At 31.2% G+C, this 26,879-nt stretch overlaps 1 protein-coding gene across 4 annotated transcripts in view; it reads left to right on the top strand.

Moving 5' to 3' along the window:
- LOC148944093 (uncharacterized) overlaps positions 1-26,879 on the top strand; it is a 394,466-nt gene that overhangs the window by 359,433 nt on the left and 8,154 nt on the right. For all 4 annotated transcript variants that reach the window (XM_089100726.1, XM_089100725.1, XM_089100723.1 and 1 more), the window contains exons 4-6: positions 4,188-4,395; positions 15,249-15,384; positions 25,171-25,371. In XM_089100726.1, the coding sequence (XP_088956852.1) occupies positions 4,188-4,395; positions 15,249-15,384; positions 25,171-25,371 (545 nt within the window). The remainder of the gene's footprint in view (positions 1-4,187; positions 4,396-15,248; positions 15,385-25,170; positions 25,372-26,879) is intronic.

Here is a 26,879-nt window from a genome sequence, read left to right as displayed (position 1 = left end):
AAGAGTCGACTTATTGCCGTAATGGGGAAAAAATGACCATAGGAATTTACATCTTTGGGGGGCTCGTAGATAACCCAAACCCAATTTTTAACATTATATACCGACGGTCTCCTAACTGAATATAAAATTTCTTTTTTATTTGATTTCTTTCCCCCATTTACACATTCTGTGTCATACTGGAGAACAACCACCCCTATCCCAAGATTTCCATTCGCTTTTTCAAATATGTTTATTTCTTTTATGGACACCGGATACTTCCTCTCTAAACATTCAAAATTTACTTTAGGGAAATTTTCTCCACCGTTACGTGCAAGTCTGTCGAGATTTTTCATTGTTGAATCTTTTTTTAATGTTTTATTGGCTGCTGCTAAAATGCATATTTAAAGTATTGCAGCCCCGTGTCAAATCCGAAACCCTGAACCTTCCCTGTAGCCGACAAATCTGCGTGGCATTTTATTTGTCGACTAACCCACCCCCCCCTTAAAATAAAGTTTTTTTTTAAATCTACTGAGAATCAGATCCATGTGTTCAATGTATAAAATGGTGGACCCACTCCCCCTCTCATTAAATGTGTCCAAAGTTGATATCAATTTATTAACCCAGTTGAAAAAGTTATCCTCAAATTCATTTAGACCAGGGTAAAAAGTTTGATTACCAGTTGAAAAATGGAAATAAAAAATGTCCCCAGATGTCCCCTTTTGTAAATAAACTTTTTGATTTACCGATGCCTTAATCCCTCCCTCACCCCCCCCCCCATTTCTGAATCTGAATCTCAATAAGTGCTCGAGTTCGGTCGATTTAGGAATGAAGAACATTTACAGGGTCTGTTAAAATGACACTCCCGTCAACCAGGTTTTCCTCGGGGGGATTGAAATCTACCCTATGTGTTTGCAAGTGACCTAGAGCAGACTCTAACAAATAAAATTCACGTAGTTCCGGTGACGAGACACTATTTTCATGTCCTGCACCTATTTTGCAGAGGAATCAATTCACTAATAGTAAAGTCATCGTCAAAAATGTCCCCGGAAACATTAGGTCCAACAATTTGCATAAGACTGTCCATTTCTTCAGTTGTAAATTGAAAATCCAGGGGGATACTAAATGACGTACCTTCACTAACATCATCCGGCGAGAGGGGACAATTGCCCATGATATTCTGAAGTCCTGGGCCAGGAAAGGCAGTTGTTTTCGTAGCTTCCCCCTGAAACTAGAAAATGAATGGATTGATTTTTTTTTCTTTGAGGAAAGTTTTATCACAATTATAGCACACTACTTTTTTCTTAGGTGGATTTATCAAACAATTTATGTTTCTTTGAGGAAAGTTTTATCACAATTAAAGCACGCTATTTATTTTTTTTCTTAGTCAGATCTATAAAAATATTTTTTTCTTTGAGGAAAGTCTTATCACAATTATAGCACACTATTTATTTTTTTTCTTAGTCGGATTTGTATTTATCAAACAAATGCATAATAAGTTACACATTTTTTGCTTATAGCATTATTTACAAAACAAATGCATAATAAATTACAAATTTTGTTAATAACACACACGCACACACACACACGTACACGCACACACACACACATGCGCACACACTCACACACACACACACTTATGCGCACACAATGCCACACACACACACGTTCACACACACGTGCACACGCACACAGACACATGCACACACACACACACACACACACATGCGCACACACATCGCAACGTTTGACTAATAGCAATAAAATATGGTTAAAAAAAATCAAGTCAATAATTTTCTTAATAGCTCATTAAAAAAAATTGACTCTTTTTTTCCTACAAATCTACTTGTTCAATGTTGTTTTTTTTCTTAATTGGAGTCATATCCACAGAACAAATTCACAATAAATCACAAATTTTTGTTTGTTGGAATATTTAAAAAATAAATGCATAATAATTTAAAAATTTGGTTAATAGCACACACGCGCACGCACACATTTACACACACACACACACGCACACACACACGTATGCGCACACACGTGCACACACACGCGCACACGCACACATACACATGCGCACACACGCGCACACTCATCGCAACGTTTGACTAATAGCAATAAAATATGGTAAAAAAAATCAACTCAATAATTGTCTTAATAGCGCATTAAAAAAAATTGACTCTTTTTTTCCTACAAATCTAGTCATCCATAAAAAATAGCGATCAGATTCCTTTTCCTACAAATCTACTCGTTTAATGTTGTTGTTTTTTTATTTTTTCTTAATTGAATTCGTATTTATCAAACAAATGCATAATAAATTACAATTTTGTTAATAACACACACGCACACGCACACACACATGCGCGCGCACACACACACACACGTATGCGCACACACTAACACACACACACACACGTATGCGTACACACGTTCACACACAAGCGCACGCGCACACACACATCGCAACGTTTTACTAATAGCAATAAAATATGGTAAAAAAAAATCAACTCAATAATTGTCTTAATAGCTCATTAAAAAAAATTGACTCTTTTTTCTATAAATCTAGTCATCCATAAAAAATAGCGATCAGATTCCTTTTCCTGCAAATCTACTCGTTTAAAAATCTACTATTTGTAATAGCAATAACGTAAAGTACATTAGATAAAAATACATACATTTTCAAATTCAAACTGTGCTTGTGTGTCGGATGGGGCGGTGATGTCCGTTTCTTGCATAGATGAGCCAGCGGGGTTCACCATCCTGTGAGCAGCCGCCCATTCTCTTTTCTGTTTTTGACCAGACTGTATTCGCGTGGTTTCCGATGGGCCAGTTATCTCCACTTGTTACATTTGAGTAATGCCATTTGCCTTAGCCCTCTTTTGAGGAGGATATTAATTGTAGTAATTTTCCTCCTTAAAAATAAGAAAAAATTTAGTATGGAAAAAACGAATCCCCTTTTTAACAGAAGAAAAATTAGTCTACACAAAGAGTCCCCGCTCTGCCCTCCCCTTATTTTCCATGTTACGAAATAGTTTGTTTTTTCACCTCGCAATGAAGGTGTTAGAATTAATACATTGCTCCCCTCCCCTCCCCTCGCCTTATATTTTTATAAAACCCTCTTAATCATGGAATACAATTAAAAGTAGAATATCTCTCGTCTAATTAGACCAGAATACAATTTATCTCTTTGTCATGGAAAACCCTTGCTGCTATTCCATAAACATGTGCTATTAATATGTGATAACACGACCGTGCTAAGTTTGGTTTCAAAAAAGGATCCTTTCTGTAATTCTAAACACATGTGGTTTTAGAACGGAAAAAAGATTTTTGATAAGGGAAAAAAGGACATTTCGAATAAAATAACTAAAACTAAGGAAATAAACTCGTACACATAGGAGGGGGGATTTATGTTTAAATAATAGAAAAAAGAACTTACTTTACGTTTTCTAACGACTATATTCATCATATTGTAGGAGTTGTATTGTTTGAGGTGAGGGGGGCTATGTTCCCCTGAAATTTGAATTTACTAGTGGAGTGGTAAAATGATTTTATTTGGAAATAAATTAAGAAACTTAGTAAACTGTACTCGCATTGTAAATTGATGTATCCATTGCTTCAAATTTAATAATATTTAGTGTAATATCCATGATATGTTAAATCAATGAAAATTTAATTGTAAGGTATGAGCATTTATACAAAATATCAAGGACGAATAAAAAATCACTCCTTTTATTTTTAACCAATCACCAGTCGAGTTATCGTATATTGAGCAAGCTCCGATGTCTCTGATTGGACCCCTAAAAACAGATGTTGGCTCAAAAACAGTCTGGTTGAAAAACTTGGACTTGAAACAAACTTGTGTGGGGAATCCTCGTTCGTACTGTTCGCTTTTTTTTGCAATGTGCATGTCAAACTGTAGTATCTCGGGTGTAGGTTTCAAACCTTATACACTATCAAGATGAACGAAGTTGCTAGACATGTTTTTTTATCACTTTGTTTGGAAAGGTACCTAGGAAGTACAGGTGTGAGAGGATACTAACTCTCTTTCAAAAGGTGTAAGCATTAAGCAAATAGTATGGTCCTAGAGCATTAAGCAAATAGCATGGCAATTCCTAGGGCATTAAGCAAAGTATAACTTAGCACTCTACTGTTCTTGGAAATGAGTTTATGAGTAGTCTTATCTTCTTTCTCTATCTTTTTTCTTCTTACAGTAAATTAAAACCAAAGATTGATAAAAGAAATGAAAAGACGATGAAAGAAAAAGAATTAGAAACGAATCAAACACATGAAGAAACCACGAAAACTGTGACAGTTGAATGCAAAAACGATGTCAGTTCTGAGCCATCACTACCAGTAGAAAAAGGTCCAGTTGTTACTCTTGATGAAGAAGGAAACTTTCAAATTGACATGCAAAGTTTGGTGAGATATTGCTTTCTTTCTTTCTTTTTTTTGCTTCATGTTTTCTAGGGATATTCTAAACTCTTTTTAGTTTTAAAAACAAGTACTTTTTTTGCTTCATGCTTTCTAGGGATATGCTAAACTCTTTTTAGTTTTAAAAACAAGTACTTTTTTTTGCTTCATGCTTTCTAGGGATATGCTAATCTCTTTTTAGTTTTAAAACCAAGTAATTTTTTTGCTTTATATTTTCTAGTGATATGCTAAACTTTTTTTAGTTTAAAAAACAATTAATTTGTTTGCTTCATGCTTTCTAGGGATATGCTAAACTCTTTTTAGTTTTAAAAACAAGTACTTTTTTTGCTTCATGTTGTCTAGGGATATGCTAAACTCTTTTTAGTTTTAAAAACAAGTACTTTTTTGCTTCATGCTTTTTTGGAATATGCTAAACTCTTTTAATTTTAAAAAACAATCACTTTTTTGCTTCATATTGTCTAGGGATATGCTATACTCTTTTTATTTTAAAAAACAAGCGCTTTTTTGCTTCATGTTTTCTCGGGATATTCTAAACTATTTTTAATTTTGAAAACAATTAATTTTTTTGCTTAATGTTTTCTAGGGATATGCTAAACTCTTTTTAGTTTTAAAAACAAGCACCTTTTTTTGCTTCATGTTTTCTAGGGATATGCTAAACTCTTTTTAGTTTTAAAAACAGTTACTTTTTTTGCTTCATGTTTTCTAGGGATATGCTAAAATCTTTTTAGTTTTAAAAACAAGTACCTTTTTTTGCTTCATGCTTTCTAGGGATATGCTAAACTCTTTTTAGTTTTAAAAACAAGTACCTTTTTTTGCTTCATGTTTTCTAGGGATATGCTAAACTCTTTTTAGTTTTAAAAACAAGTAATTTTTTTGCTTCATGCTTTCTAGGGATATGCTAAACTATTTTTAGTTTTAAAAACAAGTAATTTTTTGCTTCATGTTTTATAGGGATATGCTAAACTCTTTTTAGTTTTAAAAAAAAGTACTTTTTTTTTGCTTCATTTTTTCTAGGGATATGCTAAACTCTTTAGTTTTAAAAATAAGTACTTTTTTTTGCTTCATGTTTTCTAGGGATATGCTAAACTCTTTTTAGTTTTAAAAACAATTACTTTTTTTGCTTCATGTTTTCTAGGGATATGCTAAACTCTTTTTAGTTTTAAAAACAAGTACTTTTTTTGCTTCATGTTTTCTAGGGATATGCTAAACTCTTTTCAGTTTTAAAAACAAGTACTTTTTTTTGCTTCATGCTTTCTAGGGATATGCTAAACTCTTTTTAGTTTTAAAAACAAGTAATTTTTTTGCTTCATATTTTTTAGGGATATGCTAAACTTTTTTTAGTTTTAAAAACAGTTACATTTTTTGCTTCATGTTTTCTAGGGATATGCTAAACTCTTTTTAGTTTTAAAAACAATAACCTTTTTTTGCTTCTTGTTTTCTAGTTATATGTTAAACTCTTTTTAATTTTGAAAACAATTACTTTTTTTGCTTCTTGTTTTTTAGGGATATGCTAAACTCTTTTTATTTTTAAAAACAAGCACCTTTTTTTGCTTCATGTTTTCTAGGGATATGTTAAACTCTTTTTAGTTTTAAAAACAATTACTTTTTTTGCTTCATGCTTTCTAGGGATACGCTAAATTCTTTTTAGTTTTAAAAACAAGAACCTTTTTTTTGCTTCATTTTTTCTAGTTATATGCTAAACTCTTTTAGTCTTAAAAACAATTACTTTTTTTTGCTTCATTTTTTCTAGGGATATGCTAAACTCTTTTTATTTTTAAAAACAAGCACTTTGTTGCTTAATGTTTTCTAGGGATATGCTAAACTCTTTTTAGTTTTAAAAACAAGTACTTTTTTTTGCTTCATGTTTTCTAGGGATATGCTAAACTCTTTAGTTTTAAAAACAAGTACTTTTTTTTGCTTCATGCTTTATAGTGATACGATAAAATCTTTTTAGTTTTAAAAAAAAGCACCTTTTTTTTGCTTCATGTTTTCTAGTGATATGCTAAACTCTTTAGTCTTAAAAAAAATTACTTTTTTTTGCTTAATGCTTTATCGTGATATGCTAACCTCTTTTTATTTTTAAAAAAAAGTACTTTTTTGCTTAATTTTTTATAGTGATATTCTAAAATCTATTTTTTTTTAAAAAAAATTACTTTTTTTTTGCTTCTTTCTTTATAGTTATTTTATCACCTATTTTTAGATTTTAAAAAAAGTACTTTTTTGCTTCATGCTTTCTCGGGATATGCTAAACTCTTTAGTTTTAAAAACAAGTATTTTTTTGCTTCATGTTTTCTAGGGATATGCTAAACTCTTTTTAGTTTTAAAAACAATTACTTTTTTTGCTTCATGTTTTTTCGGGATATGCTAAACTCTTTTTAGTTTTAAAAATAAGTACTTTTTTTGCTTCATGCTTTCTAGGGATATGCTAACCTCTTTTTAGTTTTAAAAACAAGTACTTTTTTGCTTCATGTTTTCTAGGGATATGCTAAACTCTTTTTAGTTTTAAAAACAAGTACTTTTTTTTGCTTCATGCTGTATAGTGATATTCTACACTCTTTTTATTTTTAAAAAAAATTGCTTTTTTTTTGCTTCTTGCTTTCTATTGATATTATAACATCTTTTAATTTTTAAAAACAAGTAGTTTTTTGATTATTGTTTTCTAGGGATATGATAAAATCTCTTTAGTTTTAAAAACAAGTACTTTTTTGCTTCATGTTTTCTAGGGATATGCTAAACTCTTTTTAGTTTTAAAAACAAGTACTTTTTTGCTTCATGTTTTCTAGGGATATGCTAAACTCTTTTTAGTTTTAAAAAAAAGTACTTTTTTTTGCTTCATGTTTTCTAGGGATATGCTAAACTCTTTTTAGTTTTAAAAACAAGAACATTTTTTTGCTTAATGTTTTCTTGGGATATGCTAAACTCTTTAGTTTTAAAAACAAGTACTTTTTTGCTTCATGTTTTCTAGGGATATGCTAAACTCTTTTTAGTTTTAAAAACAAGCACTTTTTTGCTTCATGTTTTCTAGGGATATGCTAAACTCTTTAGTTTTAAAAAAAATAATTTTTTTTGCTTCATGTTTTCTAGGGATATGCTAAACTCTTTTTAGTTTTAAAAACAAGTACTTTTTTGCTTCATGTTTTATAGGGATATGCTACTCTTTTTAGTTTTAAAAACAAGTACTTTTTTTTTGCTTCATGTTTTCTAGGGATATGCTAAACTCTTTTTAGTTTTAAAAACAAGCACCTTTTTTTGCTTCATGTTTTCTAGGGATATGCTAAACTATTTAGTTTTAAAAAAAAGTACTTTTTTGCTTCATGTTTTATAGTGATATGCTAAACTCTTTAGTTTTAAAAACAAGTACTTTTTTTTTGCTTCATGTTTTCTAGTGATATTCTACACTCTTTTTAGTTTTAAAAAAAATTTCTTTTTTTTTGCTTCATTTTTTATCTGGATATTCTAACATCTTTTTAGTTTTAAAAAAAAGTACTTTTTTTGCGCAATTCTTTCTATTGATACTATAAACTATTTTTATTTTTAATAAAAAGTACTTTTTTTTTGCTTCATGTTTTCTAGTGATATGCTAAACTCTTTTAGTTTTAAAAACAAGTACTTTTTTGCTTCATGCTTTCTAGGGATATGCTAAACTCTTTTTAGTTTTAAAAACAAGCACCTTTTTTTGCTTCATGTTTTCTAGGGATATGCTAAACTCTTTAGTCTTAAAAACAATTACTTTTTTTTTGCTTCATGTTTTCTAGGGATATGCTAAACTCTTTTTAGTTTTAAAAACAAGTACTTTTTTTTTGCTTCATGTTTTATAGGGATATGCTACTCTTTTTAGTTTTAAAAACAAGTACTTTTTTTGCTTCATGTTTTCTAGGGATATGCTAAACTTTTTAGTTTTAAAAATAAGTACTTTTTTTTGCTTCATGTTTTCTAGGAATATGCTAAACTCTTTTTAGTTTTAAAAACAAGTAGTTTGTTTGCTTGATGCTTTTTCGGAATATTCTTAACTCTTTTCAGATTTAAAAACAATTACTTTTTTTTGCTTCATGTTTTCTAGGGATATGATAAACTCTTTTTAGTTTTAAAAAAAAGTAATTTTTTTGCTTCATGTTTTTTAGGGATATGCTAAACTCTTTTTAGTTTTAAAAACAATTACTTTTTTGCTTCTTGCTTTTTAGGGATATGATACACTCTTTAGTTTTAAAAACAAGTACTTTTTTCTTGCTTCATGTTTTCTAGGGATATGCTAAACTATGTTTATTTTTAAAAACAATTACTTTTTTGCTCCATGTTTTCTAGGGATATGCTAAATTCTTTTTAGTTTTAAAAACAATCACATTTTTTTGCTTCATGTTTTCTAGGGATATGCTAAACTCTTTTAGTTTTAAAAACAAGTACTTTTGTTGCTTCATGCTTTCTAGGGATATGCTAAACTCTTTTTAGTTTTAAAAACAAGCACCTTTTTTTTGCTTCATGTTTTCTAGGGATATGCTAAACTCTTTTTAGTTTTAAAAACAATTACTTTTTTTTCTTCATGTTTTGTAGGGATATGCTAAACTCTGTTTAGTTTTAAAAACAAGTAATTTTTTTGCTTCATGCTTTCTAGGGATATGCTAAATTCTTTTTAGTTTTAAAAACAAGCACCTTTTTTTGCTTCATGTTTTCTAGGGATATGCTAAACTTTTTTTAGTTTTAAAAACAAGTAATTTTTATTGCTTCATGATTTCTAGGGATATGCTAAACTCTTTTTAGTTTTAAAAACAAGTACTTTTGTTGCTTCATGTTTTTTAGGGATATGCTAAACTCTTTTTAGTTTTAAAAACAAGCACCTTTTTTTTGCTTCATGTTTTTTAGGGATATGCTAAACTCTTTTTAGTTTTAAAAACAATTACCTTTTTATTGCTTCATGTTTTCTAGGGATATGCTAAACTCTTTTTAATTTTAAAAACAATTACTTTTTTGCTTCATGTTTTTTAGGTATATGCTAAACTCTTTTTAGTTTTAAAAACAAGAACCTTTTTTTTGCTTCATGTTTTCTAGGGATATGCTAAACTCTTTTTATTTTTGAAAACAAGAACTTTTTTTGCTTCATGTTTTCTAGGGATATGCTAAACTCTTTTTAGTTTTAAAAACAAGTACTTTTTTTGCTTCATGTTTTTTAGGGATATGCTAAACTCTTTTTAGTTTAAAAACCAAGTACTTTTTTTGCTTCTTGTTTTTTCGGGATATGCTAAACTCTTTTTAATTTTGAAAACAAGTACTTTTTTTGCTACATGGTTTCTAGGGATATTCTAAACTCTTTTTAGTTTTAAAAACAAGTACTTTTTTGCTCCATGTTTTCTAGGGATATGCTAAACTCTTTTTAGTTTTAAAACCAAGTACTTTTTTTTTGCTTCATGTTTTCTAGGGATATGCTAAACTCTTTTTAGTTTTAAAAACAAGTACTTTTTTTGCTTCATGGTTTCTAGGGATATGCTAAACTCTTTTTATTTTTAAAAAAAAGTACTTTTTTGCTTCATGTTTTTTAGGGATATTCTAAAATATTTTTAGTTTTAAAAACAATTACTTTTTTTGCTTCATGTTTTCTAGGGATATGTTAAACTCTTTTTAGTTTTAAAAACAGGTACTTTTTTTTGCTTCATGCTTTTTAGGGATATGCTAAACTCTTTTTAGTTTTAAAAACAATCACTTTTTTTGCTTCATGCTTTTTAGGGATATGCTAAACTCTGTTTAGTTTTAAAAACAAGTACTTTTTTTGCTTCATGGTTTATAGGGATATGCTAAACTTTTTAGTTTTTAAAATAAGTACTTTTTTTTGCTTCATGTTTCTAGGGATATGCTAAACTATTTTTAGTTTTAAAAACAATTACTTTTTTTGCTTCATGTTTTCTAGGGATATGCTAAACTCTTTTTAGTTTTAAAAACAAGTACTTTTTTCAAGTTTGTTGCTATGGTTAACCCAATGAAAGACAATAATTTTCAGAAGAGCTCAGTCAAATAGGGATGGTTAAAGGCCAATTCACAATGCGATTGATCTTACGTCAATATTTTGGCCAATACCAGAACCATTCATAATGAGGTTTAGTTAATTTCCAGACCTTACTAGAATCATCAGCAAAGTTCAGTTTAAGGTCAATTCAAAATGAAATTTTACTAATAATGAGATTTAGCATGCGCTAACATTAGCGAATCTGATTTTTTCAAGGCTTATGGTATTACTACTACTAACAACTAACTGCAGCACCAAGCCACCTAAGGCCAACTTAGATGCACGCTCCTCCTCTTACCTAATCTATCCAAAGCCTTCCTCTTTACACCCACCCGAGACGTTCCCATTTCCATTAATTCTTCCCGTACGACATACTCGCTCCTCCATTAGGGGGTGACCTGCTTTCCATTTGGCTGTAGACGTTTACCCGGCAAGGAAGATCTTGGGTAATCTGTCATCCTTAATCTGTATAATCTATTCTAGCCATCTCAAACTCTTTCTTATTATGGCACTACAAAGTGGGATTGGCCCACATTTTTCTTACAGCTTACTATTTGAGATCCGGTCAGTCAGTTGAATACCCATGCAATCCATAGGCAATTTCTCTTGAAAACATCTAGCAAATCCTCCTCCGTTTTTTTGGAGCACCCACTCTTCAGAACCATATTAGAGAAATTTCTGATTGGATGAAAAATTCATTCGGAAAATCTTGATCATATGTTTTAATACAACTCTTCCTTTGAAAAACTTTGGAAGAACTATATTTTTCTTTGAAAAACTTATTTTCTTCAAGGTTTTTTTCTAAATTAATCAAACAGTTCGTGGTAACGAACTGTAAGTTGGAGTGATGGAGCTTAGTAGTAACCGACACTCTAAGAAATTGAATCTTGGTAACAATGGACACATCAAAAGAATTGGATTTTGATGCATATTCAAAATATAGGAAATTCATCAAGTTTAATGCTACCCATCAAAAGTTACGAACCTGAGAAAATTTGCCCTATTTTTGAAAAAGGGAAAAAGATCCCCAAAATATCAAGTGATCTTAATCTTCTGATGTATTTATTTTTCCAAATTTGTTTTTTTTAAGTAGTTTTTTTTCGTTTATAAATGCTTAAATAAATGTTTTTAAACCATAATTTATCAAAATTTATTTAAAATAACATTTTGTTTAATTCTGCCGACTTTTTTATATGTAAATGGTAAAATAAATATTTGAAAATGCAAATTTATTTCTATTACCCAAGCCTAGTGATTCTGTATCTGAACGATTTTCATCCTAGAAAGACAAATATTCATTGTCATTATCATATTCTTCCATCTTGCTTCCTAATTAGGGCCATGGACGCCCATAAGCTGAATTCCAGGGGGGCAAACTTCGTCTAATTGCAACTTTTAATGCTATATAATAGAAGTCACAGAACAAAAAAAAATAAAAATAAGGCAGCATCATTCAGCCAGGGGGGCAAGAGCCCCCCCCCATATGGGCACCCATGATTAGGGCCTACTAGTATGCTGCAACACAAATCAAATTTTCATAATTCATAAAAACAAGAGACACTCCTTTACACAACTATATTTTACAGGCATATAGCAAAATACTGAGAAACAATATCAATCTGCCAGTACAAAAACACATGTAGATGGGGTAATTGCTTCAATAACAACGAAAAAACAAAACCATAAATAATGTATGTCGAAGTCGGTGTCGAGTATGTCGAATCGGGATGCATAAAAGTTGTCAGCACAAGAAGAATGCTCGAATGGTGGAATCACGTGATGATAACGTAAATAAACCTAGATAAGTGTGAGCACGTCCAAATCGCGGGATACCCGGTCAAAGGGTTAATGAAAGTCACTCCATCAAAGTCAGCATATCAGAGAACCCTACAGTAGAGGTTTCAAGCTCCTATATACAAAAATGTGGAATTTTGCATTCTTCGCTAGAAGCAAAATCACGGAGACGTCTTTATTTGTTGTTGTTTTTTTCCCAGGGGTGATCGTAAATCAAGTCAGTGGTCCTAGAAGGTTGAGATTAGGCTCATTCGATCTGAAATCAAAAGGTCTTGTGCCCTTTTTAAGTGACCAAAAATATTGAAAGGCAGCTAGGCCCTCTCCCACGCCCCTTTTTTCCCAGAGTCGTCCGATCAAAATTTGAGATAGCCATTTTGTTTAGCATAGTCGAAAGATCTAATAACTATCTGTTTGAGGATGACTTGACCCCCCACAGCCTTCGGAGGAAGGGTTACAAGCCAATTATTTCCATATAGTATTGGCTATTGGTAAATATACAAATATTTTTCTGGCAGGGGAGAGGGGTCACACGTGAGTATTTTTCCGTGGGGGAGGGGAATTTTCCATCGAGGGGGAGCTAGATTTCCCGCCATTATTTAAAAATCGATGAGTAATTAAATAAAAAAGAAGTTTTTCAACTGAGCAACATTAAAACTTAAAACGAACAGAAATTATTACGTATATGAGGGAGTGCTCCCCTTTTAAATACCTCGCTCTTTACTCTAATTTTTTTTTTTAGTTTAAAATAAGCTTACTATTCTAATTAAACGGCCCTTGCATTTCAGGAGTCATTCTTAGATAATCGGAATAAAAAATCAAACATTAGGGTAAAGAGCGCTTTGTCCAAGTGTAATTGCGTGTCCAAGCGTAATTCCGATGTTCAAGGAGAAAAAATAGTTGTTTTTTTTGTCTAGGTAATTCGTGAATTGGTGCCTCTGAACTGTACAAAGGAAAAACAAATGTATCAAGAATAACAATATGTTTTGCTGAACATCTTGCTAAGCTCGTAAGATTTTTTTTGTGAATTAGCTTTTATTGTAACGTTTTAGGAATTTCGCTAAGACCAGCCAGTCAGAGGTTCATTATCAATTCTTAGCTGCATAGAAAATAATTGTACTGGAAGTTAGCCATGTGATGAACATTTTATATCTTAGCTAGCCTCAACCAGCCAGTCAGTTAACTTCCGTCATGAATGGGTCCAATGTTTGCTAAATCTCGGTGTTAAGTAAATTCATTATTGTGTAAATCTAACTGTGAATGAATCTTTTATCTGAATCACAATCGACTTCGTAATCTTTCGCACTATACAATTAAAACATGTTCTTTTAATGTTTGGTTGCTATGCGGCGTGCAATTGAACGTTTTACAACGACTGCTGTCGGTATATGGTGTCGTATCGGTGAAGATCGTTGAATCATGCATAGTATTCGTATATCTCTCTACCAGTTCGATGTGGGCCTAATGATTTTTTTTGCCGACTAGAATCTTAAATTGACATTTTGGAACTTCGCAAATTGGCCTGGATTAAATTGCAGTATGATATGTGTTAATTGTAAAAAAAAAAAACAAGTTAATCACTGGTCAAATAACAGTCATGTTATAATAACATTAATGACAGTTCAACTCACTTTATATGCATTTATACAGTACAATCAGACTCAGTAATTTTTGGCTACTACATTATTGGCGCGTACAAACAGCTCCTACCATTTCGTCTGCCATCAGTGGCCCAGTGTATATTACCCTGGGACATCTGTTTTGGCAGAAACTTTCTCAAAATGCCTTTGAAACCAACTCGAGACTTTGAAACCAACTTGTAATTTCTAAAAACATCTAATAATAACATTACACTACTAATTACCGACTTTTATATATGTATTGGAATAAATTTATTTAAAATTAGCTTAAAAATTTAGTGTTACAAAGGTGAAGCCAAGTTTTGCGTTCAAGAGAAATCTGACCTGTCTACCCGTTAAGAAATCTAATGTCGCTTATGTTTATACTTATTTAAATGTTCTCCGGACCACTTGCATCTCGTCCCGGCTTTGTCTAATGGTTGAGATAGGGAATGATTGTACTATATAAATTTATATACAGTGGTTCAGCTAGTCATGTTAATGACTAGTTGAAAGCGTGAATGAGAAAGGTTGATTAAATAAAATTGTGCTACTGTGGCACTGGGGCAAGGACACAAAGTTTTCTAGATGGACAATTCTTCACAGATGTGTTTTGTTAGAAAAGGGGCGGGGAGAGGCACCCTGTTGAAACCAGGATCATAAAATTTAAAGCTGTAGGGATGGAAACGGAAACGGAACCGAGCTAAGGATTTAAATCTCTTTGATCGAAGACTTATAGTGGGCCTTGGTCTGCCAGCTTTCAGCTTTCTATGACGGAAAAGAGGGAAATTCACATAAATTAAAAGAGCACGCCAAAATGTCGCTGATTCGTTTTTCATACATGATGATTATAACACACTATAGCCTCTTTATTCACTTAACTCTCCTTATGAGCAAATAATGTAATGTTTTATCCGTGGCTAAACGTGAGAGACTTTCCCCGAGACTTTAATTTTGACTGATGCGGACATCCCTCATACGATAGCAAAACTATATTGTTCATGAGGCAATGAAAACGTATTTATATGTAGGGGGGGCTCTGTCGCTTATACGCGGAAGTATTAATGACATATTTCTTTTTTTTCTGGAAACCAGAAGACACCGTGAAAAACAGCATTAATTATACGCGTCCATGGAAGAGCTTGTCTGTGCTGTTAAACAATGAAAGTAGAAGAGAGGCGCATCAACTGGCTGCAGAGTTTCCCCCTCTGAACTTTCTAAAATGTATTTTTGTATTTAAACTGAAAAATACCTTTTGTGGTATGTTCATGGGATAGAAATCGAAAAACACCAAAACTGCCCCCGCCCCCAAAAAAAATAATTAATGTACATTTGTCCCCTTCCCAACGTTTTTGCGAATTAACGTCTCTGTTTAAAGATTATAAATTGGAAAACATTGTTATCGTTACCATTTAATGTCACAGAGTCCTTGATTTTAGGAAATAGAAACAGAAGAAGCCGCTACAGAGAGACGGGCTTTGGAGTCACAAACAGCTGTGGATTCAAGAAGTAGCAGTTTCAGTCGGTTTGGAAAGCCAAAAGCCAAGAAGCGTCGCATATTATTCTCTCAAAAAGGTAAATAATTACTATAAAAAATAAATAAATATAATATATTATATATTAAATACACTATAATAAATATGAATATATAGGCCTATATATATATATATATATATATATATATATATATATATATATATATATATATATATATATATATATATATATATATATATATATATATATATATATATATATATATATATATATATATATATATTTATAAATAGACATGATAAATACAACATGAGTATGATACAAATATAATAAATATAAATAATAATAAATTGAAAAAAATTATTTCGACAAATATAAGAACAGAATTTTTTTTTAATTTTTTGCGCACTCTAATTAAGCTCTGATCTTGTTATAAAATTAAGCTGGTATAGAAGCTATTAAGAGGATACTATACCTTAACCTTAAAAATCATTTTACGAGTCCCACCATCGGCTGACAGTATTACAGACAGGGGTTCATTAGTGAATTCTCCCATGAAACTAGTTATCATTAAAAGCTGTTGAGAACTTATGGCTTGATTATGAAGCTTCATTGAAAAGACAATGAGAATTATCGACAAGGTTTTTAATCAGTGCAAGCTGAACCAAAGAGAACTACCAAAGCTGCTAAATTGACCAAACGACATTTGTTTTGAACTGATTTTTGTGTTTTCTTAGTAGGTATGCTAGAATATTTCTATGGAGTGTCTTTCCTGAACCTTTAAAAGAAAATTCTGCACCGTTTAATCGAAAAAAATTCCAATTTCTAATAATGGAAGTTTCATTAAAACTGAGTATCTCTGTCTCCTGAACGAAACGGTTAAAAATGCTTTTTCTACAAATATACCCGACGATTCTTAAAGTTTTTCATTTGGCTCATTAAGGATGTTCGATACCATAAACTTTATTTTGTGAGTCTCAGGGTCGGCGACAGTCTCAAAGACAGAGGCAAGACAGGTAAGATCAGCAAGTTTTCCCAGCACCATAGGGAGCTTCCGAGGCAATTTTGGTAAAAATTGACAGGGAATCGTAGGTGCGTAAGCACTTCGAAAAGCTAACGAGAGGTTAGATTAAAACAAAGGAAACCTATAATCTCTTACAAACTTTTAAGTAAAAGGCATAGATAATATTAAGTAAAATTAGATATATTATAATATATATAGATAATATTAATATATTCAAGTAAAACAGCATAGATAATATGTATCCTGTGCCAGCAAAGATTTTAATAAAGGCGGTTAGTACAACAGGAAACTTCCAAAGCTGTAAAATTATTCCCGAAAATGCTACCAAAAATGAAGGTTGCAAGCACAGTTAGAATTGTAACCTAAAATAATGACTTCAATCATTATTTTGTATATGAAGAAGCAGTTTGTGTCAAAAACTGTATTTTACTTTTAACGTTATGCTTGGGTACTTAAAAAGCTTTCTATGCACCCTTAAACAGATTTCTATGATATTTCATTGCCCAGCTTGCAGAGAAGGAAAAAAACAGTACACATCAGTGCTACCCAAGCAAAAAAGGAATTTTCGCTGTCAAGCCAGTGGTCTATACATTTGGTCTTCGGCAAAAGTAGTTCCAATGGCGTATTTTTGGTTTCAACCCGGCGCCATTTTGAGGGGTTGCAGGATATTTTTCAAAATTCCCATAAATTTGTTTTGAAAGTAGCATATTTCCTTTTGAGCTGATTTTATGGCTCCAAGCAGGTATACTAGAATATTTCTAAGGACTGTCCTTTCCTTAGCTTTAAAAAGAAAATTCTGCTCCGTTCAATCAAAAAACTAAGTTCACGCTTTCTAATGATGTAAATTTCGTTAAAACTGAATATATCTGTCTCCAGCACAAAACGAAAAAAGTTAATTATTCTTTCTAAGATTCATTGGGAAAACAGGTGTCGGCTTTTAGTTTTCTCTTGTTTATTCGGGTCCTCTTTCAAAGCTACACAAGTTATGACAAGACCCCCCAGTCAATTCTAAATAGGTTTGACCACACAAACTAAAAAATTTTATAATGGACGAGATAGGGTGATTCTTTAAAGTGTCGGATCCCCGAAAAAAATTGCTCAATGACAGGCATTTGTCCCCCTTTTTGAAAGGGAGCATTGTTTAAAGACAAAATCTGCTGGAAATTGTAGAATAATTTTTTGTCCGGAATTTAGGTCTGTCTTTCGCAACAGCGTTCGAAGCTTTTTGTTATTGTTTTTTTTTTTTCGATTCTTTAATGCAAAAAAATTACTCCCGTACTATTGGAGTTAGTTAAAGTGCTGATATAAGTTTCTCGATTTATGTACACAGAGAATACCTAACAAGTGAAACTTAAAACAAATGTCCGACAGGTTTTTTTAAGTCTTCGTGCGTAAGTATAATTTATTTTTTGTTCTAACTTCTCTTTTCAGTCTATCATTCAGTGTAGTTTCTGTTTGTTTTATATGTAATTTTCTAAATTCACTTTTCTTCTCTTTTTGATTCTGATATACAATTACGACATCCATTGTCGCTTGAACAAACTACTTGAAAACAATCATAGAGGCGCGCGTGTTTCATTACCAGAAGTGTGTTGTTTCACGTAATATATACGTAAATATACGTCCCCCAGCTTTCACTTTTACAAATATTGGCTGTTTCCACATTTACTTTAATTCTCATTCTTGAAGTATAAATTCGTCTTTTATTAGGTTGCAGCTACATATTATGAATATGTAAAGTTACAAACAGGAAGAGAAAAATCTTATGACTTTTTTAGGTTTAACAGTGAAAAACAAACCACAACGAATCAGGCAGTGAAGTAAAAATTTGTACCATATCCCATAGAAGCAACTTTTCAAAAGATGTTTGTGTTATATTACCTTGTCAAAAGATAAGTGTGTTCAATCATCATGCATATAATAATTCATTAATGATTATTGCAGCTACCGCTTCAACTGCGATATTGGACGTGTTTGTCTTTTACTAGGTTGCGGTTATTGCTGCAACCACGATCTTGTATACGAAATTAAATAAAAAAAACAAGTTTTTTAAACTGAAAGTAAGGAGCGATATTAAAACTTAAAACGAACAGAAATTATTCCGTATATGAAAGGGACTGTCCCCTCCTCAACGCCTCGCTCTTTACGCTAAAGTTTTTTATTGTTATAAAAAATTAAGTTGTGAGACAAAGTCAAACTTTAGCGTAAAGAGCGAGGCGCTGAGGAAGGGACAGCCCCTTTCATATATGGAATAATTTCTGTTAGTTTTAAGTTTTAATATCGCTCCTTACTTTCAGTTTAAAAAACTTGTTTTTTTTATTTAATTTCTGATCTTTTTTTAGTTAATGCAGCTTTTATTTTGGCTCGCCGTCATTGAATAAGTAAACAAAATTTGCATAAAAATTTTACTTTTCTTTTGCTAAATGACTGTCTCTAAATTCGGTTCTGACGTAATTTACAAATTAACTTACGTAACGAACTTCTATAGTCGTATATTTTTCTTCTGGAAAAAAATACAAAGTTGCAGATTTTTGCAGATATGAGCTTGAAACCTATGTTATAGGGTTTTCTGATACGCTGAATCTGACAGTGATTTTCATTAAATTTTTTTCACTTGTAGGGGATGTTTCCCCCCTCTTTAAAAAATCAGGTAAGTTTCCTAAGGCTAGTAGCCTTTGATGAGTAATGCTAAACTTAACAAAATTTGTATATTTAGAATCAGTATTATAAGCCCATTCTTTTGATACATTTATTGACATCAAAGTTCTGTTTTTAAAAGTTTCGCTTACTATTGAGCCGTATCGCTTTTATTTTTTTATTGTTTTTTTTTTTTATTACGTATATGTTATTAGGTATAGGATGGGGTTCTCCCCTTAGTCAATACCACGCTCTTTAAGTTAAAATTTAAAAAAATATTAATTAACACACCCCTGAATCACAAAGGGCGTTTAATTAGAATAGATAGCTTTTTTGAAAGCGCTTAAAAAAACTGTAGCGTAAATAGCGAGGTATTGACTTGGGGGAGAAACCCCTCATATACGTAATAATTTCTGTTCATTTTAAGTTCTAATGCTGCTTCTTACTTTCAGTTGAAAAAATTTGTTTTTTTTTTAATTTAATTTCTGATCGTTTTTTAAATAATGCTTGGAAATCCGGCGCCCCTTTCATGGAAATGTCCCTTACCCCAAAGAAACATCCTCCACGGAAAGATTATCCCGAGTAACCCACTCCTCAATCCCCCCTCCCCCCCCCACCAAAAAAAAATGCTTCCTGAAAATGTCTGTTTACTTCCCAATAACCAATACAGTATGCAAGCAATGGGAAAAGTTCATAACTTGCAGCCCTTCCCCTGGGAACTTTGGGGGATTAAGTCATCGTAAAAGACATTTATTAGATTTTCGACTATGCTAAACAAAATGGCTATCTCAAAATTTTAATTGGGTGACTTTGAGAAAAAAATGAGCGTGGGAGGGGGCCTAGTTGCCTTCCATTTTTTTGGTCACTTAAAAAGGGCACTAGAACTTTTAATTTCCGTTCAAATGAGCCCTCTTACGATATTCTAGGACCACTGGGTCAATACGATTACCCCTGGGGAAAAAAACAAACAAACAAATAAACACGCACCCGTGATCTTTCTTCTGGCAAAAAATGCAAAATTCCACATTTTTGTAGATAGGAGCTTGAAACCTCTACAGTAGGGTTCTCTGATACGCTGAATATGATGGTGTGATTTTCATTAAGGTTCTATAACTTTTAGGGGGTCTTTCCCCCTTTTTTCAAAAATCAGCCAAATTTTCTCAGGTGCGTAACTTTTGATGGGTAAGATTAAACTTGATGAGACTTATATATTTGAAATCAAAATCTGATTCTTTTGATGTATCTATTGGTACCAAAATTCCGGTTTTTAGAGTTTCGGTTACCATTGAGGTTACCGGGTCGCTCCTTACTTACAGTTCGTTACCACGAACTGTTTGAAAATACATTATTTTGTAAAAAAAAATGATTTTATTTCTAACATTATTTTTGTTAATTACAAAACTGACTATATGTAGCAATTTCCTTTAAAATGGGCCATTAAACAGCTCTCTAGGATTTTCTAGTGGCCTGTTGACAGTGAAGGTAAAAAAAAAAAGGCTTTCGATGCAGAATATCGTGGTTGGAGCCACTTTCCTTGTTTTTCAAGCCAACGAATTTTTCTTATTGTTCAAGCCAAGGGACTGTCAATTTCCTTTATATGGTTTTTGGACAAGGCGGTCCTAATGATGTGCTTTTTGTTTCGATCTGACTCCATTTTTGGAGTCGTGGGCTATTGTTTTTGTTACTATAGGACGTGTTCGTCTCTTACTAGGTTGCTACTACCGCTGCAACCACGATAAGCCATTAAACGGAGTCTTTTCCTCTCTTAATTAAAGATCTGTTTTTTTCTAGAAAACCATACCAAATTTCAAAGTTATACTGTAAAACTAAACTATAATACTGTTATACTGTAAACTTATATTTAAAAACTAAAGTAAAATAAACTTATTTTAAAATTTTGAGGCATTTTCTAGTTTCAGTTCAAAAAGTAGAATTGTTGCTGAAATATTGTAAATATTTTTCCTTTTATATGATTCGTCTCTTACTAGGTTGCAGCTACGTGATTTTCCATAATAGTTTATAGATCTTGAATAGAGATTATCTTTTGCGTAACATTATTTCAGTTGAATCATTCTATAAACTGACCAAAGTGACTAATATCTTATGGTAATAGTTATACTTTTTCTATAAGATACGGTGTCATCGATGTTTCTTTAAAGATGGACTAGCTTGTAGATTGGTTTTGTAAGTCTTGTGAAAGTATTGTTGATCTTAGCCTTGTGATTTACGACTCCTCCCCCCTATGATTTTATCATATATTAGGGTATTGAATTTTGTTGAATATACCGTTTTGCTCCGTTTAATTGGAAAAACAAAATTCACACTTTCCAATAATATAAGGTTTATTAAAACTGAATGTTTCCTTCTGCGGTACAAAACGAGAAAAGTTAGATGATTTTTCTAAGATTTCCGGGGAAGTTCTTTTTTGCCAGAGCAAGTCAGTGATGAATTTTCCTTTGATGTAATCATTTTAAAGTTACAAACTTACAATTTTTATCTTTTTTTGGTCAGAAATCAAAAAATACCAGTATAGGATGCAAATGACTTTTTATTTTATTGAAGGGAGCCTTTGGAACATTTCTAAAAGTTCTTTTTCGCCAGAGAAAGTCAGTGATAAAATTTCCTTTTTTGTAATTATTTTAAAGTTACAAACTTACCATTTTTATCATTTTTTGGTCAGAAATCAAAAAAGCCCACTAAAGGATGCAAATGGCTTTTTATTTTATTGATGGGAGCCATTGAAACATTTCTAAAGTTATTTTTCGCCAGAGCAAGTCAGTGATGAAGTTTCCTTTTATGTAATTATTTTAAAGTTACAAACTTACAATTTTTATCATTTCTTTTGGTCAGAAATCAAAAAAGATCACTAAAAGATGCAAATGACTTTTTATTTTATTGAAGGGTGCCATTGGAACATTTCTAAAATTTCTTTTTCGCCAGAGCAAGTCATGGATTAAATTTCCTTTTATTTAATTATTTTAAAGTTACAAACTTACAATTCTTATCATTTTTTTGGTCAGAAATCAAAAAAGCCCACTAAAGGATGCAAATGGCTTTTTATTTTATTGAAGGGAGCCATTGGAAGATTTCTAAAAGTTCTTTTTCGCCAGAGCAAGTCAGTGATGAAATTTCCTTTTATGTAATTATATTAAAGTTACAAATTTACAATTTTTATCATTTTTTTGGTCAGAAATCAAAAAAGATCACTAAAGGACGCAAATGGCTTTTTATTTTATTGAAGGGAGCCATTGAAGCATTTCTAAAGTTATTTTTCGCCAGAGCAAGTCAGTGATGAAATTTCCTTTTATGTAATTATTTTAAAGTTACAAGCTTTCAATTTTATCATTTTTTTGGTCAGAAATCAAAAAAGATCACTAAAGGATGCAAATGACTTTTTATTTTATTGAAGGGCGCCATTGGAACATTTCTAAAAGTTCTTTTTCGCCAGAGCAAGTCATTGATGAAATTTCTTTTTATTTAATTATTTTAAAGTTACAAACTTACAATTTTTATCATTTTTTTTGTCAGAAATCAAAAAAGCCCACTAAAGGATGCAAATGGCTTTTTATTTTATTGAAGGGGGCCATTGAAGCATTTCTAAAGTTATTTTTCGCCAGAGCAAGTCAGTGATGAAATTTCCTTTTATGTAATTATATTAAAGTTACAAGCTTACAATTTTTATCATTTTTTGGTCAGAAATCAAAAAAGATCACTAAAGGATGCAAATGACTTTTTATTTTATTGAAGGGCGCCTTTGGAACATTTCTAAAAGTTCTTTTTCGCCAGAGCAAGTCATTGATGAAATTTCCTTTTATTTAATTATTTTAAAGTTACAAACTTAAAATTTATAACATTTTTTTGGTCAGAAATCAAAAAAGCCCACTAAAGGATGCAAATGGCGTTTTATTTTATTGAAGGGAGCCATTGAAACATTTCTAAAGTTATTTTACGCCAGAGCAAGTCAGTGATGAAATTTCCTTTTATGTAATTATTTTAAAGTTACAAACTTACAATTTTTATCATTTTTTTGGTCAGAAATCAAAAAAGATCACTAAAGGATGCAAATGAGTTTCTATTTTATTGAAGGGCGCCATTGGAACATTTCTAAAAGTTCTTTTTCGCCAGAGCAAGTCAGTGATGAAATTTTCTTTTATGTAATTATATTAAAGTTACAAACTTACAATTTTTATCATTTTTTTGGTCAGAAATCAAAAAAGATCACTAAAGGACGCAAATGGCTTTTTATTTTATTGAAGGGAGCCTTTGGAACATTTCTAAAAGTTCTTTTTCGCCAGAGCAAGTCAGTGATAAAGTTTCCTTTGATGTAATTATTTTAAAGTTACAAACTTACAATTTTTATCATTTTTTTGGTCAGAAATCAAAAAATACCACTAAAGGACGCAAATGGCTTTTTATTTTATTGAAGGGAGCCTTTGGAACATTTCTAAAAGTTCTTTTTCGCCAGAGCAAGTCAGTGATGAAATTCTCTTTTATGTAATTATTTTAAAGTTACAAACTTACAATTTTTATCATTTTTTGGTCAGAAATCAAAAAAGATTACTAAAGGATGCAAATGACTTTTTATTTTATTGAAGGGCGCCATTGGAACATTTCTAAAAGTTCTTTTTCGCCAGAGCAAGTCATTGATGAAATTTCCTTTTATTTAATTATTTTAAAGTTACAAACTTACAATTTTTATCATTTTTTTTGTCAGAAATCAAAAAAGCCCACTAAAGGATGCAAATGGCTTTTTATTTTATTGAAGGGAGCCATTGGAACATTTCTAAAAGTTCTTTTTCGCCAGAGCAAGTCAGTGATGAAATTTCCTTTTATATAATTATTTTAAAGTTACAAACTTACAATTTTTATCATTTTTTTTGTCAGAAATCAAAAAAGATCACTAAAGGATGCAAATGGCTTTTTATTTTATTGAAGGGAGCCATTGAAGCATTTCTAAAGTTATTTTTCGCCAGAGCAAGTCAGTGATGAAATTTCCTTTTATGTTATTATTTTAAAGTTACAAACTTACAATTTTTATCATTTTTTGGTCAGAAATCAAAAAAGATCACTAAAGGATGCAAATGGCTTTTTATTTTATTGAAGGGAGCCATTGAAGCATTTCTAAAGTTATTTTTCGCCAGAGCAAGTCAGTGATGAAATTTCCTTTTATGTAATTATTTTAAAGTTACAAGCTTACAATTTTTATCATTTTTTGGTCAGAAATCAAAAAAGATCACTAAAGGATGCAAATGGCTTTTTATTTTATTGAAGGGCGCCATTGGAACATTTCTAAAAGTTCTTTTTCGCCAGAGCAAGTCAGTGATGAAATTTCCTTTTATTTAATTATTTTAAAGTTACAAACTTACAATTTTTATCATTTTTTTGGTCAGAAATCAAAAAAGCCCACTAAAGGATGCAAATGGCTTTTTATTTTATTGAAGGGAGCCATTGAAGCATTTCTAAAGTTATTTTTCGCCAGAGCAAGTCAGTGATGAAATTTCCTTTTATGTAATTATATTAAAGTTACAAACTTACAATTTTTATCATTTTTTTGCCAGAAATAAAAAAAGCCCACTAAAGGATGCAAATGGCTTTTTATTTTATTGAAGGGAGCCATTGAAGCATTTCTAAAGTTATTTTTCGCCAGAGCAAGTCAGTGATGAAATTTCCTTTTATGTCATTATTTTAAAGTTACAAACTTACAATTTTTATCATTTTTTGGTCAGAAATCAAAAAAGCCCACTAAAGGATGCAAATGGCTTTTTATTTTATTGAAGGGAGCCATTGAAGCATTTCTAAAGTTATTTTTCGCCAGAGCAAGTCAGTGATGAAATTTCCTTTTATGTAATTATTTTAAAGTTACAAACTTACAATTTTTAACGTTTTTATTTGTCAGAAATCAAAAAAGCCATTCTAAAGTCAGTGACGAAATTTCCTTTTATGTAGTTATTTTTTCCATCAATGATTTGATGGATAATGAGACAGCCCAAACTAATAAAATAGCTAACGGAATTTCTAACACAATATTAAGTGGAATAAAGTGGAGTAGGACATTTTCATTTCTCTTGAATACCATAGCTTGCTTAAGTAATATTTTCTTATTTAGTTCTATATTTGGAATTTCTATATTTGGAGCCCGTTGATTTTGAATTGAAACTTATTATTATAAATGGAAACTTAAACTTACTGGTGTATTATTCCAGAAACTGCAAAATTTTACACCGCTTTGACTTTAATTGGAACCAACTTTGACAAGATGACTCAATTTTTTCCGCATTATACCCGAAACGACCTGTTGAATAAGTTCAAAAGCGAGGATAAGAAAAATCCAGAATTAATCACAAATCTACTTAAGAAGGTTAAATTTGATATAGAAGTCTATAGCCAACTTCTTGATAGCTCTGGTAAGTTTATTTCTTTTTTATTTACACTGTCTTTTATTTAAAATTAATATTTTATTTATTATTTTAACTTATTTTAATTATTATTTTTTTATTATTATTAATTATTATTATTATTTATTATAATTATTTTTTTTATTATTTTTATTATTTATTATTATTATTATTATTTTTTATTTTTTATTATTATTTATTATTATTTATTTATTTTATTATTATTAATTATTATTATTTAATTTATTTTAATTAATATTTTAATTAATACTTTTATTTTAATTCTTATCAATTTCTCTGAAATATGTCATAGCCGTACCAAATAAAATCTGTAGTAGATGGAGCTAAACTATCTTATATTTGGAATGAGTGACTAGGACCACTAGAGAAGGATGAATCGCTTATGACTCTGCTTAGGAGCAGAATGGAAGACCATGAAATCCAGGTTTGGAGCCCTTCAGTTGGGAGGTCCGAGACACTGAGGTTTTGTGTCCACATTCAAGAAGTTGTTGGTTTTAAGAATTATTGTAAATTAGGTTTAGCGTCCGAAATATTAGGAATGTCGTTTCGTATTCGAACGAAATGTCTACCCTTGAAAAATAAAAAATAAAGTGTTGGATAGTAAAAGGCTGGCCTCAGACGCAGATTATTCTTGCCCCAGATGTAATCTGGGAGTGGATGCTGTGTTTCTCATTTAAGAAGTAATTTTTTTTTTCTTTTTTTAGGGTGGTACCCTTGAGGTCCCAGGGATCCTGTAGACGACTTAAAAAGGATAATCTTTCAGATTGGCAAATATATATATCAATAAAGTGATAAAAAAAAGTAGATTAATTAAATTTTTTATTTTTTCTTTGTTTTTATTTTTTGGGAGGAATGGAGGGGAGGGGGGGTTGTGGAGAGGCTATGATATTGTGATATGTGCTTCAGAATAATGCTTTGTATGCTCTCATTTGGCTTATAGTAAAACTTATTGTTATTATCGCTGCTTTCAAGCCTAAAGACTGACAAAAAATTGCCATAAACTGTTTGCCAGGCTGCTCTTAAAGAGTGAATCAGCAGAACAATGTATATTCAATCATGTTTTCAGTCTCTTAATGTATATTTTCCTGCTGATTTTCTCTTTGAGAGCAACTTTGCAAACGATTTGGGCAATTGTCCCATTAGTGGGGAAGTGGGGCTTTACGCTTGACAGTGACGAAACACCCGAAAAATACTATGAAAAAAAATCTATAAAAATTGTAATTTCATTTGCCATGCTTAAGCCGTATCTCACACTTTTGTTGTTCTGAGGTTACTGCCTAGAATTGTTTGCTAAGCCTCTCTCACTGTGAGGATCTGCAGACTAATAATGTTCAATCCTAGTGGTCTACATTGCTCTGCTCCCTTGCCCTACATTCAGAACTGTGGAGTCGGAGTTTTAGTAAATTTTGCTGAATGGAGTTGGAGTCGGAATATGTGTCGGTTTATTGATGTCTGGAATTGGAGTAGGTTATTATTTATAGAATTTAGTTAAATAA

This window comes from Artemia sp. Qi Xiang Cuo, chromosome 14 (assembly GCF_049724085.1).
Source record: "Artemia sp. Qi Xiang Cuo chromosome 14, ASM4972408v1, whole genome shotgun sequence".
Lineage (NCBI taxonomy): Eukaryota > Metazoa > Arthropoda > Branchiopoda > Anostraca > Artemiidae > Artemia > Artemia sp. Qi Xiang Cuo.
This window is presented reverse-complemented; position numbering and strand designations above follow the sequence as displayed.